The sequence below is a fragment of the Berghia stephanieae genome, chromosome 8 (genome assembly GCF_034508935.2).
Source record: "Berghia stephanieae isolate SIO BIC M18660-M18661 chromosome 8, UCSD_Bste_1.3, whole genome shotgun sequence".
NCBI classification, from domain to species: Eukaryota; Metazoa; Mollusca; class Gastropoda; order Nudibranchia; family Aeolidiidae; genus Berghia; species Berghia stephanieae.
Window position 1 is genome coordinate 15,882,437 of NC_088367.1, and position 13,975 is coordinate 15,896,411.

The following is a 13,975-nucleotide window of genomic DNA, read 5'->3' on the forward strand; positions in this document are numbered from 1 at the left end:
TAATTATGTGTGAATGTCTTCCCCAGATACACAACGCTGAGACAAGAGTTTGTTCACTCATCAGGTCACTGACCAAGACCTACCTACATCGCTTGCTTTGTTATGAGACGAGAAACCGTAGTGATGATGATGATGATGATGATGATGATGATGATGATGATGGTGGTGGTGATGATGATGATGATGATGATGATGATGATGATGATGATGATGATGATGTTGGTGATGATGATGAAGACGATGATGATGGCGAGGACGATGTTGATGATGATAATGATTCTTAAATCTATTTAAGATACGCAAATGAAGATGATGATGATGATGATGATGATGATGATGATGATGATGATGATGATGATGATGATGATGATCATCATCATCATCATGATGATAATAATAATGATGAGAGACAGCCGCCACAGGTAGCCTACTACTGATTCCATAGCTGCCTACCGCTGTTGTTGCTATTGCTGATTGTGTTGCTGCTTCATCTGTTGTTGATGCTCCTGCTGCTGATGCCAGTGCTTTTGCCTTTGACGATTTTACGGAATTGTGATGTTTCCACTACTACTACTACTACCGATGCTGCTGCTATTCTAGTTAGTGCTGCTGCTGTTGTTGCTGCTGCTGCTGCTGCTGGCGGTGTCATTACACTACTGCTGAAGGAGATGGTAACAGTACAATAGAGATCTGTAAACTACAAATTTGTATCCCATCACCCTAAAACGCTATTATATCGGGATGGTTAAAATGCTTAAAAATGGAATTTCTAGCCAAATATTGATATCAGACTTTGGTTAAGTTTTATATGCTTTATTGAGAAAAATGAATATTATAGTATTTAAGAGTGCTGAAAACCTCGATTTCATATGTTGGGCGGGTTTAGGTACAATTACGCTTTTTGCATCTGCGGTAGCGTGGCTCAGCAGTACGGTCTTCACTTCGTACCCGGAAGGTACCGAGTTCGATCCCCCGCCGCTGCGCTGTGTGGCACTGAGCAAGTCTCCTCGCTCTAGCTCAATTTTGCGGCGCTGCACTGCGGTTGACGCCCAAGTTATTTCAGTCTTCCCTTGGAATAGACCTTAGAGTAAATTTCCCGTATGGGGTGAATAAAGGATATTTTATTTTAAAATTAATTTTTTTAGTTCATCCCGACATAGTACCATTTCGAGACGATGGGTCACATAGAATACTAATGACTCTAACTAGTCTTTTAACAATTGATCCCCAGCAGCATTGAATAAAGCTTCAAAGACTTAAAGAATAGAATTTTTTGCACCAATAGGTCTAGATCAACAAAATTTATTGTATCAAAGATGTAAATGTTGTGATGCAATTGGGACCATAATAATCGTAGGTCCACGGAGCGAGTCATCGTAGCATCTAGCAAGTAGCGACGATAAGTGTAAGAATGATCCCGATGTTGATATTGATAGTCGCAAAGTCTCGGGTTTGAGAGTGTTTGCCAAGATGAGAGAACTTTAACTTGATCGATAATTGAAGGACGAGTTTTCTGGCCAAATTACGAAATATATGTCTTTTCCATACGGCGGATAACTGGTTAAAAAAAGTAGTCCTTCAGAGTCCATGGAGCCTGAGTTTACCCTTATTATCAATTGCTTGCCACCCTTTGGATAGAACACTAGTCTATCGCCAGAGATAACACAGCAAGCAACCCAATCACTGACGGGTTGACAGGTGGGGGGTCAGAAGAAAAATCTCGACTTCATCCGGGATCAATATAGGTCCCTTTGGTATTTTTCGAAAACATAGTTCTTGATAGCCTATAGTGCATCTTTAAACAACAACAATAACAATAACAAAATCAACTTTGGACCAGAGGGACCTCCGTCAGTCTCCAATAGGTATTTAAAAACAGTATGTAAAAAAGTATAAAAAGCCCTCTAAAAGTATTATTACCATGTGTATAGACAGAGGTCGGATCCTTGGACCATAATTTAGAATGTGTGTTTGAGTCCATGACCATACTTCTAAACAGCAATAAATAGAAGTGAGATGTCTACCTCAATATAAACCTACACGTTCATCTTATTTTCTATATTATAATGGTTTGAGAATTATGGAAATGGCTCGGTGACCTTTGACAGTCACATGGCCCGCTAATCACATGACCCAGAATACTCCTGGGGAATCAGAGTTGAACAACTTGAGCAGACCTGACAACGTCCGCTGCTCATTGGGAGAGCTGAAACCGAAGCAAGCGAAACCCAATTAAGCAATGGACAGGCTAAGAAGATTGTAATTATCATAATTTAGGCCAGAAAGGGTTGGATGCACTTTTGGCCTCAGGGTCACACGACATTTGAACCAATAAAATGTAAACAAGTTTTGTTCAATTCAAAATAAACACATCGCTTGATTGGTGCCGAGGCAAGAGATATCAGGTTGCTTGATTTACGCATTTATTTATTTATTTATTTATTTACAAAAACCACACCAAAATAACTTGCGAAAGATAAAGAACTGAACATGTGTTATGTGAAAGGTGTCAGACAAAGCAAGAAAGAAAAATACAAGAAAAAAAAAAACATCCCAAAAATCAGTCTTCCTCGACTGGAGATCAAACCTCAGACCTTCTGATTAACAGTCGAGGTCTAAGGTTTGATCTCCAGTCGAGGTCAATGCTTTTTGGGGATGTTTTTTTTATCTTATATTTTTTCTCTTGCTTTTTCTGGCACCTTTCACATACACACTTGTTCAGTTCTTTATCTTACACCCGGTGCCTGCTCCTTAATTGCTTAATTTGAAAATTTGTGAAATCTACGTCACAATGAAGATATTATAGACAAGGCAATAGTATCAAGATGACCAATTTAGTCTCCCTGAATATATACAATAAGTTGTTGCCTTTTTTTTACACGACGTTGTTTTGAAGTCTCAATGGCAAGTATCAGTCATATAAACATGAACCTGACACATAAATAAATATGGAATTATGATTCTCTACAACCATACTCTAGAAAGACAATAAATATTGAATTATTTTTTGGGGGGCCAAAACAACCAGTCCTTCAAATATCGATCGATTTAAATGACCTTCATCTTGGCAAACACTCTCAATCCTGGGACGTCGCAAAGTATAGTCATTGCTCCACAAGTAGGTATAAAATGAATACCGGTAACAGCATTGTCTTTGGAAAAACATGTAATTTCACCTCACAGACGCTATGTCTCGTCCAGTATGTTAATAGTTGCTGTTAGTTTGAGACCCCTTGCAATACGCTTTGAGCACATTTAGTGGATAGTGCGCTATGGGGCAGCGTGGCTCAGCGGTACGGTCTTTGCTTTGTACCCGAAAGGTACCGAGTTCGATCACCCGCAGCTGCGCTGTATGGCCTTGAGCAATTTGCCTCGCTGCACTGCGGCTGACGCCTGGGTTATTTCAGTCTTCCCATGGAATACACCCAATAGACAAATTTCCTATATGGGATGAATAAAGGGATTCTTTATATATTTTTTATTTCAATATTTTAAAAAAGCAGGTTACAATCCATCCACTGCCTCTGAAGGACCACTTATATTAAAACATACAATCCGAAGTGTCACAAACCGGAATATGCTTATTTGAAATCTCAAGTTTGAAACTTTTGAGTAGGTTGAGGATACTTTTAATGGATCAACAAATGGAGAAAAATTTAATGCTGAATTGAAAACTTATGTAGTATCTTGTTATATACGACAATATTGAGTAAACCGCTCGATTTTTAATAATAATAATAATAATAATAATAATAATAATAATAATAATAATAATAATAATAATAATAATAATAATAATAATAATAATAATAAATAATAATAGATCTTTATTGTCCATAAATATGGTAATTTGTCATTTAGTTACACTTGTTATAACGTTAAATGATAACTGTAACATTGAACAGATATTTCACTCCTACTTATTTTCTCTCTCTCTCTCTCTCTCTCTCTCTCTCATTCTCTCTCTCTCTCTCTCTCTCTCTCTCTCTCTCTCTCTTCCTCTCTTTCTTTCACGCGTGCGATATACACAACATAAACATATTCATTTCGTTTTCAATTGTTAAAATTGTGGCAATTCGATACCAAAAATTATCATCATTATCAATTGGTCAGTTAATCTAACATTAAATAAAGTAATCAGTTAATCAGTCAACGAATCAATCCTTGGTTTTTCTGTACCATATTAATATTCAAAAATTTTATTGCTGATGGAACGAACGTTGATTTATACTTGTTAGTTCTACATTTAATCTGACAAAACCTTCTCTCAGATGGTAAAAGACTAAATTCATGGTATAAAATATGTTTTTTATTGTTGGTAATTGAGAATGCTTTCCTTTCTATTGCTTTTCCATGAATTCTTTCTTTTTTACTTTGATTTACGAACGAGTATTTTATTTTCAGCCTAATGAGAATATTACAGTTTTTAAAAACAGATCAACTACGATATGTTAAACCAATTAACAGGTTAAGCAAACAAAATAGACATTATCATTGTCATTAGGTATTTTGTGGAAACTTGAATAAAGAATGCCTAATGATTTAAGCAGAACAAAATCTCGATTTTGACGACAGCGTGTATTTTAGCATCATTTAGAAATGTATGTGATGAGAAAAATGTTATGTTTTATTGTATTTTTGTTTGTTTGCTTGTGAAACTCATTTTCGATTTGCTATTCTGATTCTTGCTCTTTTTACTTCCAGGGGAAGGAATGGAAGATAATAAAGAGATAATCGATGTCAGCAAAGTTCCTCTTGTAGATGACGAGGACGATAATTCTGTTGAAAAAAAACAAAAGTTTATGGCTTTTGGGAAAAGACAAGATCCTTTCTTAAGATTTGGAAAGAGACAGGACCAGGATCCCTTTCTGAGATTTGGAAAACGACAGGATCCATTTTTGAGGTTTGGAAAAAGACAGGACCCATTTCTTAGGTTCGGAAAACGACAAGACCCCTTTTTGAGGTTCGGAAAACGACAAGACCCATTCTTGAGATTTGGAAAGAGACAAGACCCATTCCTTAGATTTGGAAAACGACAAGACCCATTCCTTAGATTTGGAAAACGACAAGACCCTTTCCTTAGATTTGGAAAACGACAAGACCCTTTTCTGAGATTCGGAAAACGTGATGTTCATGGACTCGAGAAAGCGGACGCAAGTGGGGAGAATGATTCATCCAGATTTGAAAAGAGACAGGACCAGGATCCCTTTCTGAGATTTGGAAAACGACAGGATCCATTTTTGAGGTTTGGAAAAAGACAGGACCCATTTCTTAGGTTCGGAAAACGACAAGACCCCTTTTTGAGGTTCGGAAAACGACAAGACCCATTCTTGAGATTTGGAAAGAGACAAGACCCATTCCTTAGATTTGGAAAACGACAAGACCCATTCCTTAGATTTGGAAAACGACAAGACCCTTTCCTTAGATTTGGAAAACGACAAGACCCTTTTCTGAGATTCGGAAAACGTGATGGGCTCGAGAAAGCGGACGCAAGTGGGAATAATGGTTCATCCTATACAAGGTAAATGATTAGTTTATCGCGCATTAAAAGGTGTTAGCTGTAGCCTACATTTTAAACTTTTGTTGAGGTGACTGTAGATCAACCCATTCAATTCATGTAAGATTTGCTGAAATTATTTTTCCCAACTTTTGCTATATTAATATATCAATTTCAAATAAGTTCATCGAATTTTCGGTGTAGAATTAAATGCAGTCTTTGTTTACCGCTCCTCGAATGATCAGCCCCAGTCTGCTTGTCTGAATTATTGTCTGTGCGGCTATGTGGTCTAGTGGTATGACACTCGCTTTCGGATCGGAAGGTCCTGGGTTCGAGCCTCGCGCTCGGCGCATAGTTGAGTCCTTGGAAAAGGCTCTTTACTCACATTCTCTCACCGTACTCAGGTGTAAAATGAGTATCTGGCCGTTAAACAGCGTTGTCTTTGTCCGAAAATTTGTAATATCGCCTAACAGGCGTCATGTCCCGTCCTGAATGTTAAATGTTGCTGTTGACCAGGGATCCCTTGTAAAGCGCTTTGAGCGCATTTAGTGGATGTTGCGCTATATAAAGCTCAATTATTTATTTATTTTTTTTTCTTAATTTTTAAAAATTATTCCACAGTTAAAGACAATCAAGTAATCAAGAATACCTAGAACCTCGTCTGATTCCTCTCTGCTGCTTGTAACAAAAACAAATACAATAATTGGGGAGAGAGCGTTCTCTTGTTTTGGTCCACAAACTTGGAACGCTCTCCCCGAAGAGCTGAGAGAGTCAGGCGATTGAGCTGTTTATAAATCTAAATTAAATAGAATGCTTGTGTGTTTGTAAAGCGCTTTGAGCCAATGTATGATATGGATTAAGCGCTATATTATTATTATTATTATTATTATTATTATTATTATTATTATTATTATTATTATTATTATTATTATTATCATTATTATCATTATTATTATTATATTATTATTATTATTATTATTATTATTATTATTATTATTATTATTATTATATATTATTATTATTATTATATATTATTATTATTATTATTATTATTATTATTTTTTATTATTATTATTATTATTATTATTATTATTATTATATTATTATTATTATTATTATTATTTTTAATTTATTATTATTATCATCATTAGTAGTAGTAGTAGTAGTAGTAGTAGTAGTAGTAGTAGTAGTAGTAGTAGTAGTAGTATTAGTAGTAGTAGTAGTAGTAGTAGTAGTAGTAGTAGTATCATCATCATCATCATCGTTATCATTATTATTATTATTATTATTATTATTATTATTATTATTATTATTATTATTATTATTGTTGTTGTTGTTGTTGTTGTTATTATTATTATTTAAGTCTATACGGGATGAGTCACCATCGTATTTAAGACTCCATCAATTATGTTATAGATCATGTTCAAATGGCGTTCGTGGTTCAGCGTTATGGCGTCAAGTCTTGATATAAAATCAAACATATTGAGCATGGCCAGTAACCAAGTGGGTGACAATCCTTCCAAAACTCTGGCCCCAATGTTGAATTTTTGAGTAAGAAAATGTATACTTAGTATCCCAGAAGATATTGTAAGAATGCTAGCACAAAGAGGGCTCTGACGGCCAATTCGTTCTGAATGATGTAACACTTTGGTCCGGTTTAATCGACTGGAGCGGGAAGGGGGGGGGGGGGGGGGGGGGGTAAATACAATGATGAAGCAATTTGAGCCTAGTGAATACGATGAACTGTTAAACTACGCAATAATGTGCGGCTATGTGGTCTAGTGGTATGACACTCGCTTTCGGATCGGAAGGTACTGGGTTCGAGTCTCGCTCGACGCATAGTTGAGTCCTTGGAAAAGACTCTTTACTCACATTCTCTCACCGTACTCAGGTGTAAAATGAGTACCTGGCCGTTAACAGCGTTGTCTTTGTCCGAAAAATTGTAATATCGCCTAACAGGCGTCATGTCTCGTCCTACATGTTAAATGTTGCTGTTGACCAGGGACCCCTTGTAAAGCGCTTTGAGCACGTTAAGTGGATATTGCGCTATATAAAGGGTCAATATAATATTTATAAATGTTCATCAACAAAACGACTCATATTGAAAAACAAGTTTGCCGATCACTCAACCCTCCACAACCCATTTGGGTGATGTGAAACACAAATCCATTCAATTTTCCCATTGAAAACGTATCATCTCTAAATGTTACAAGGATAAAGAAATAGGTTATAAATGGCCCCGTTTATTCAGTACGAATAATTGAATTGGAAGATTAAAAAAAAAAAATAACCCACTCCCACCCCCCCCCCCCCAGAAGAAAAAACAAACAAACAAATAAACAAACCCGGGAAGCATTTTTGTTTTCACAATTTCCGTTAAGAAATCGTGTATCGAACAATACATAGTGTACCATGCATTAAATTAAAACGACTGAAAATTTATTTTTAAATGTAGGCAACCTAAGCAGAGATTTGTTTCTTTTATTTAGAGATTTGTTGTTATTCTCTTTTAGTGAAAATAGATTGGTAAAATATTGTGTATGAAATTATTATTTGAGAGATTTCGGTCCCGTCATCAAAGTGTTATGCAATGCAATCACTCATCGGATCAAAATGTCTGTTTTCCACAGCCGTCACCGAAGATCTGTGGACAATGATGACGTCACGCAATGGGCAACACCAAGCGACCTTTACATTGGAGTCGATTCATACTCTGATCTCGATGAGGGAGATGAAGAAAACATTCCTTTTTCACGAAGGGATGACCCCGTGTACATGAAGTTTGGCTAACACTAGATAAAAAAAAAGTTTCGTTTGGGATTTGGGTTCAATTCTAAAATTTACTTACATACTGAAATGGTGAAGGTTCATTTATGATTTTATTGTTATCATACGATGGTTTGAATGATTTATTTTGTTGAAGTCACAATATATGAGATAATGAACCATGAAATTATGATAAAGGTACTCGCTCACTTTATACAAATTATGTCAGAAGCATATTAATGAAATTAGAAAGCAAAGTAAATTTTTAAAATCCATTCAAAATCAAAAGTTTTTTCATGTTGATATTAAATAAAAGCATTCCGGTCATATTTTTTTTCAAGCATCAATCTCCCAACCCAAAAAAAAATTTTTTAATGGATCAGTGCAGTTCAAAAGACGTTAAATCGCATGTATCTAGTCAATTTTCTTAACAGTGCCCCTCCTCCTTTCTTTCTCCTTCCCCCTTTATTGTTGCTAACACATTTTAAAGGCTGTCAAGGACTCGAATTATATGGTCAATACTGTACGATTGAATGGAATTGTAAAAGTGAAAAAAAATGTAAACGTAAGATGAAGACAGCAAGAGCGGTTGTTATTGGTTTGCGTAATACAATCATAAAGAATCGCTACATAGACCTACACTCGAACCAAGTTTCGTCGAACCGCTGGGGACATACAAAAAAGTTCGAGAAAACCGTGTACAAATTAAATATTAAAAAAGGAAAAATCGAATGAATTCGAGGAAACTTGAAAACCGTGTAAGGTGTATTTCATTATAACGGTATCGACTGCAAAGGCGCGTGGTCCACCAAGAAATGTACAAATATTTTTGCATCCTAAAGTTTGCTTCCTCGGAAATGGTTTTAATCAAATTCGCTTAAAGACAAATTTTTGTGGTCCTAAACTGCTACTGTTGACGGGACAGCACTGACCCTTCGAAAAAAAAAGTAACTTTTATAACTCAAAGTGTTTTTACAAATGGGAGTGTTTTTAATCCAGAAGTCATATTATAAAAGAGCACGGTTTCGACAAATTATGTTTGGCAGATAACTGTTTATCATCTTTATTGTGACTAATCTTCTTACGCAATTATTTGTAATATTACATTTTAAACTGCTGAAATGTACTGCTGAACCGTACGATATTAATTTTTTTTTAAATTTAATTTCTACACAATATGAAATAGTTCAATAACTGTTGAAATAATTCTTATTTATTTTCTTGAATCGATCCACTTCTTCGATTTAAGTTTTAAAGTATTTGCAATCCACCATTTTTTTAATAGCAAACTTACCAGGCACCTTTTTTCCCTCTATTTTTTTTTTTTTTGCCTTTTTATAACTTTGAATATGAAAGGATAATGACCTTCAATTTGTCTTTTAAAAATCCTAAATCCGATACTCGTTTGAAGTCTTGGGTTTGAAATATTTTGACGAGTTCGTGGTCATCTTCAATCATCGGTGTTTGATGTAAAAGAAAAGTTGTTTTTCATGGTACGACAGATTACATGAAACATTATCGGAATGTGTGATTTAGAAACGCATACATTTGGTTTAGTTGTACAAATCATTTTATTTTTCATAATAATTACAATGTACTACTGTTTACTGTTGATGTAAACATTTTATATGTAAATTGTAAATTAATCAAATTATAATTTGATCTTCCAATGCTTTTCAAAACGGAGCTGGTCTATATTATTAAGCTTTCCCGCGTCTGCCCGTATAATTAGATTTCTTGATGTTTTACAAACTTAAACATACATTTCTAATTTATGAAGAATTAACACTCCACTTTGTTTACCAATATCATTGTCTATAACAAATTATATACGGCTTTTATCCGACCAAAACAATACAAAAGTAAGTGATTTTTGGGGGTACTTTAGTAATATGTATTTGAAGCCAAGAAATTATACTGTTCAAGACTAGCTTTCTAAATTTGGCGGTCAAAGGGTACTTTATTTGGGAAAGGGGGGGGGGGGTATTAATACTAAGCTGCTAGAAACTGTAGATTGTAGAATGCACAATGCAAAAAAATGACTACAGCAACCTCAAAAATTTACAAAATACTGGCATGGAACGTTTGGACTTCAAAACCTTCCCTCAACTTACAACAAAAACAGTGAATACGGCATTACTTGACATCACATCCAGATGAATTATAAACTTTACGTGTATGACCATTTTCTCACTTCTGTCTTTGACACAACATCATTTATACAATTTTCCATTTCATTGAAAACACTTAATTTCAACACGTCGACCGTGCCTACTAGAAATAAACACTGAATATAGGCCAGCTTCACTTTACTTCAATTGTACACAATCTGGTGAAGGGCATTGATGTAATATTTCTCTTGTCTAAGCTATTCATCACAAACCACTTCCAAAGAAGCAAACAAGCAAATATTGCATTTATTTATATCTATCTAAATAAAAGTAGGTCTAGATTATAGACTACGACTATCTCTGTGTTTGTTTGAATTCATTTATAAAGTGATGAAAGCATTTATAAGGCACGATTTCATTATCCCCAATGCGCATCAAAATGATTAATTTGTATATAGAATATTACTATGTGAAAAACATCCTTGAAGTAATCGTGACAGATGAGGACTTCTAATTCCTCAGTCTGATGTGATGTTAAGTTCAAGCAAATGTCAAACACTTATTTAAAACTTAAAAGGATGATGAATATTGAGACTTCACTACTCGTTTAATTTCTGTTCATCGATGATGAAAGTGCTTGCGCCACATATTTACAAAATTGTATTCACTGAATACTGTAGCATACACCAAGTCTCATTCGTCTCTAGATAAAAAATACCCAATGACCAACTGGATAAGAGTTTATACAGATGGCTCAGTTTCCGGCCCCCTCATGAATGGAGGTGCTGGTGCACTCATACACTGGACAGATAAAACAGAAACAAAAATATCTGTATCAGTGGGTTCAATGTGCACAAGTACTAAAACTGAAGAAAAAGCCATCCTCAATGCAACAAAAGAACTATCCAGAGATCACAGAATATACGGGAAAAATGTGGTTTACTTGACAGACTCTGATGATGCTCTCCGGTCTATTGAAAATTACCAGGACTCTGAAGCCGCACACACTGTGGAGGCCCTTGAGGGCTTATCTGATAAAACAGGAAAAATTGTGCTGCAGTGGATTCCAAGTCATGTAGGTATATATGGAAATGAAATTGCCGATCAACTGGCCAAAGAAGGAGCCCAGAAGGAACAACCGAAGTCGTCAATCACTTACCATCAGCAAAAGAAAATAATAAAGCTAAAAATAGACAAAGAAAGGAATGACACACACCTAGAACACAACAAGCAGGATCCAATCCATGCCATTCAGCGAAGTAGCCAAGTCACTCTATTCCGCCTCCGAACAGGACACAATAGACTAAGAGGACATATGTTTACAAAGCTAGGTATTGGAACAACCCCTTATTGCCCATGTGGAACCGACCATGAAACCACTTTACATGTGCTTATGGATTGCCCATTATACAACGTGCAACGTTCGAACCACTGGGTCACCCCTACAACACTCAACACAAAGCTCTATGGTGAGGCTGAGGACCTAAAGCGGACCACAGACTTCATAGCAGATATCGGACTGCAGCCATAGATGTCCATCAGAGGAACGAAGAAGAAGAAGAAGAAGTCTCTAGATGTTTGTGTTACAGAAAAGAGTGTTACAACTTAACGGCTGGCTCGTTCATCGTTCGTTTGTTTTTGTTGGCCTATGTGTTAGCCTGTGGCTGTGAGAGTAAAAATTCGTGATGAATACAAAGTTTAAAAACTACTTTTTTAAAACGATGTGATCGAAAGCAAAGTGCATGAAGCGTTTCTCTTGTAGACTGGCGAAATACCGTACTTATTAGATACCAGACTCGACCCTAATCACCGCGAAAGTTTTATTCTTTTCAGTCTTCTGGGAATTCCTTTTTTCATTTGGTGTATTATATCTAAGTAAGGGAAACAAATGCGTTAATACGTTAAAGGCTTCACGTCAAACTGTGTTCGCGTCCCTTTGCATAATTTAATTTCGAGTGGGTCCGATTTGTTTCATTTTGAGCTCACAACTCACTTCACTATATTCTTGAGTTTACGCATAAAAAAAAACAAACAATATCAACATGTGTTTATAAAGCCATTATGTTTTACTGTTTTGTTCACACCAAATGCAATTTGAAATTGAAAACAAAAGAACTTCAGAACCATACAGCATAAGGCCCCTGGAGCTGGGGTTAATCGGGGGTTCCGTAGTATTTGCAAGAGAGAAACAATTGCTTGCTACCCTGTTGATTGAAGGATGTATTTTCTGCGAAAAATCTAACAGAAACAGAAACCGAATTGTTGCTGGGTGAAACGGATCTCCTTTGATTGTGAAGTCAGTGAGTGGTCTATATTTGATTTTTGTCTAGGTGGGTTACATGACACTATTAGGTCATTTCAACGCCAGTAAAAATGAAGACTTAGGAAAAGTTGTAGGTCTGAAGTAAGAGTCACCAAAGTAAAAATAGCAAAGACAAAGAGGATTGGTTCAAATAGAGAACAGAAGATTCCACGAACAATCCATCGCCATGCCTATTTTGACAATACCTGAAAGTCCCGTCCAAACACAAAGGAACACGCTATGAAGGATATCATCAAATATTTACAAACTACAATAAATGCTAAACTTATAACTGACCTCCCATAGTGAACAGGGAGTTACTTTCGGTGTCTTCTATCCCCTATATCTGTTTTCTTCTCTTTGTCTTGGAATGAGATTACTTGGTTTTGTCCTGGCCCCGGCCGGATGCCCTTGCTGAGAGGGAGACAGTCATGAATAGGTAGTTTTGGGAGATGATATTGTTTTCCTTGTATATCATCTGTTATACACTGTATTATGTTTTGTTTACATATCATACATGATTTGTAAACATTTGAATGTATTCCTCTTAATGTGCATGTGTCTGGATGACACTTTTAGGTGATCTCAAACTATACTTTGATAGTGTGCTCTTGGAATCAAATCTGTTTCCTATTTGAACCAATTCCCCTTTGTCTTACCTTTTCTTAGGTGCTTTAATTGTAATTCTAGAACTTTCTGATATCCTATTTTCGTCCATTTTACTGGCGCTGATATGACCGTATTGTGTTGCAAGCGTCATAATATAAGACGTAATCTGTCCATCAAGTGACAGATATATATAGAATCCCATCCAAGGCCAAGGGAGACACACCAAAATTATTACAAGAAAGCAAAAAACATGGTTTTCGACCAAATCTTGAACCGACAGCTCAGGCGGTAGAGGGCTGCTTCGCATGTAAAGGGGACCGAGCTGGATCCCAGGTGAAGTCAAGATTGTTTTTATGACACGCCCCCCCCCCCCCCCTGCTCTCGTCCACCCAGCGGTGATCTGTTTGTAATTTGGGATAGTTTAGAATCCTATCCAGAGGTTAGCAAGCAATTGCTATTGTCCCTTTCATGCTGTAGGCTCCACACAAGTTTGGGGCAATGTATCACAATTTAACTGCTTCTCTCCAGAAACTTTTTAAAAAGTGGCCAGGGTAAAATCAACAAGAAACAAAAATGTACGAGGGAAAAGAAGACACAGCAGGAGTGACCTTCCCTGTCCCATGTAATAGTAAATTAATGACCCCATCTCGGTGTCACAGTAAACTGGAACCTCGCCTGAAACGGGTTAAG

The 13,975-nt window shown here is 36.2% G+C and overlaps 1 protein-coding gene across 1 annotated transcript in view; it reads left to right on the forward strand.

Annotated features, from left to right (window-relative positions):
- The window catches only part of LOC144978935 (uncharacterized), a 123,348-nt gene extending 114,358 nt beyond the window's left edge, over window positions 1-8,990 (forward strand). The window contains exons 4-5 of the mRNA XM_078925553.1: window positions 4,705-5,521; window positions 8,128-8,990. Coding sequence (XP_078781679.1) covers window positions 4,705-5,521; window positions 8,128-8,287 — 977 coding nt within the window. The 3' untranslated portion in view covers window positions 8,288-8,990. The remainder of the gene's footprint in view (window positions 1-4,704; window positions 5,522-8,127) is intronic.
- Window positions 8,991-13,975: the final 4,985 nt, after the last annotated feature.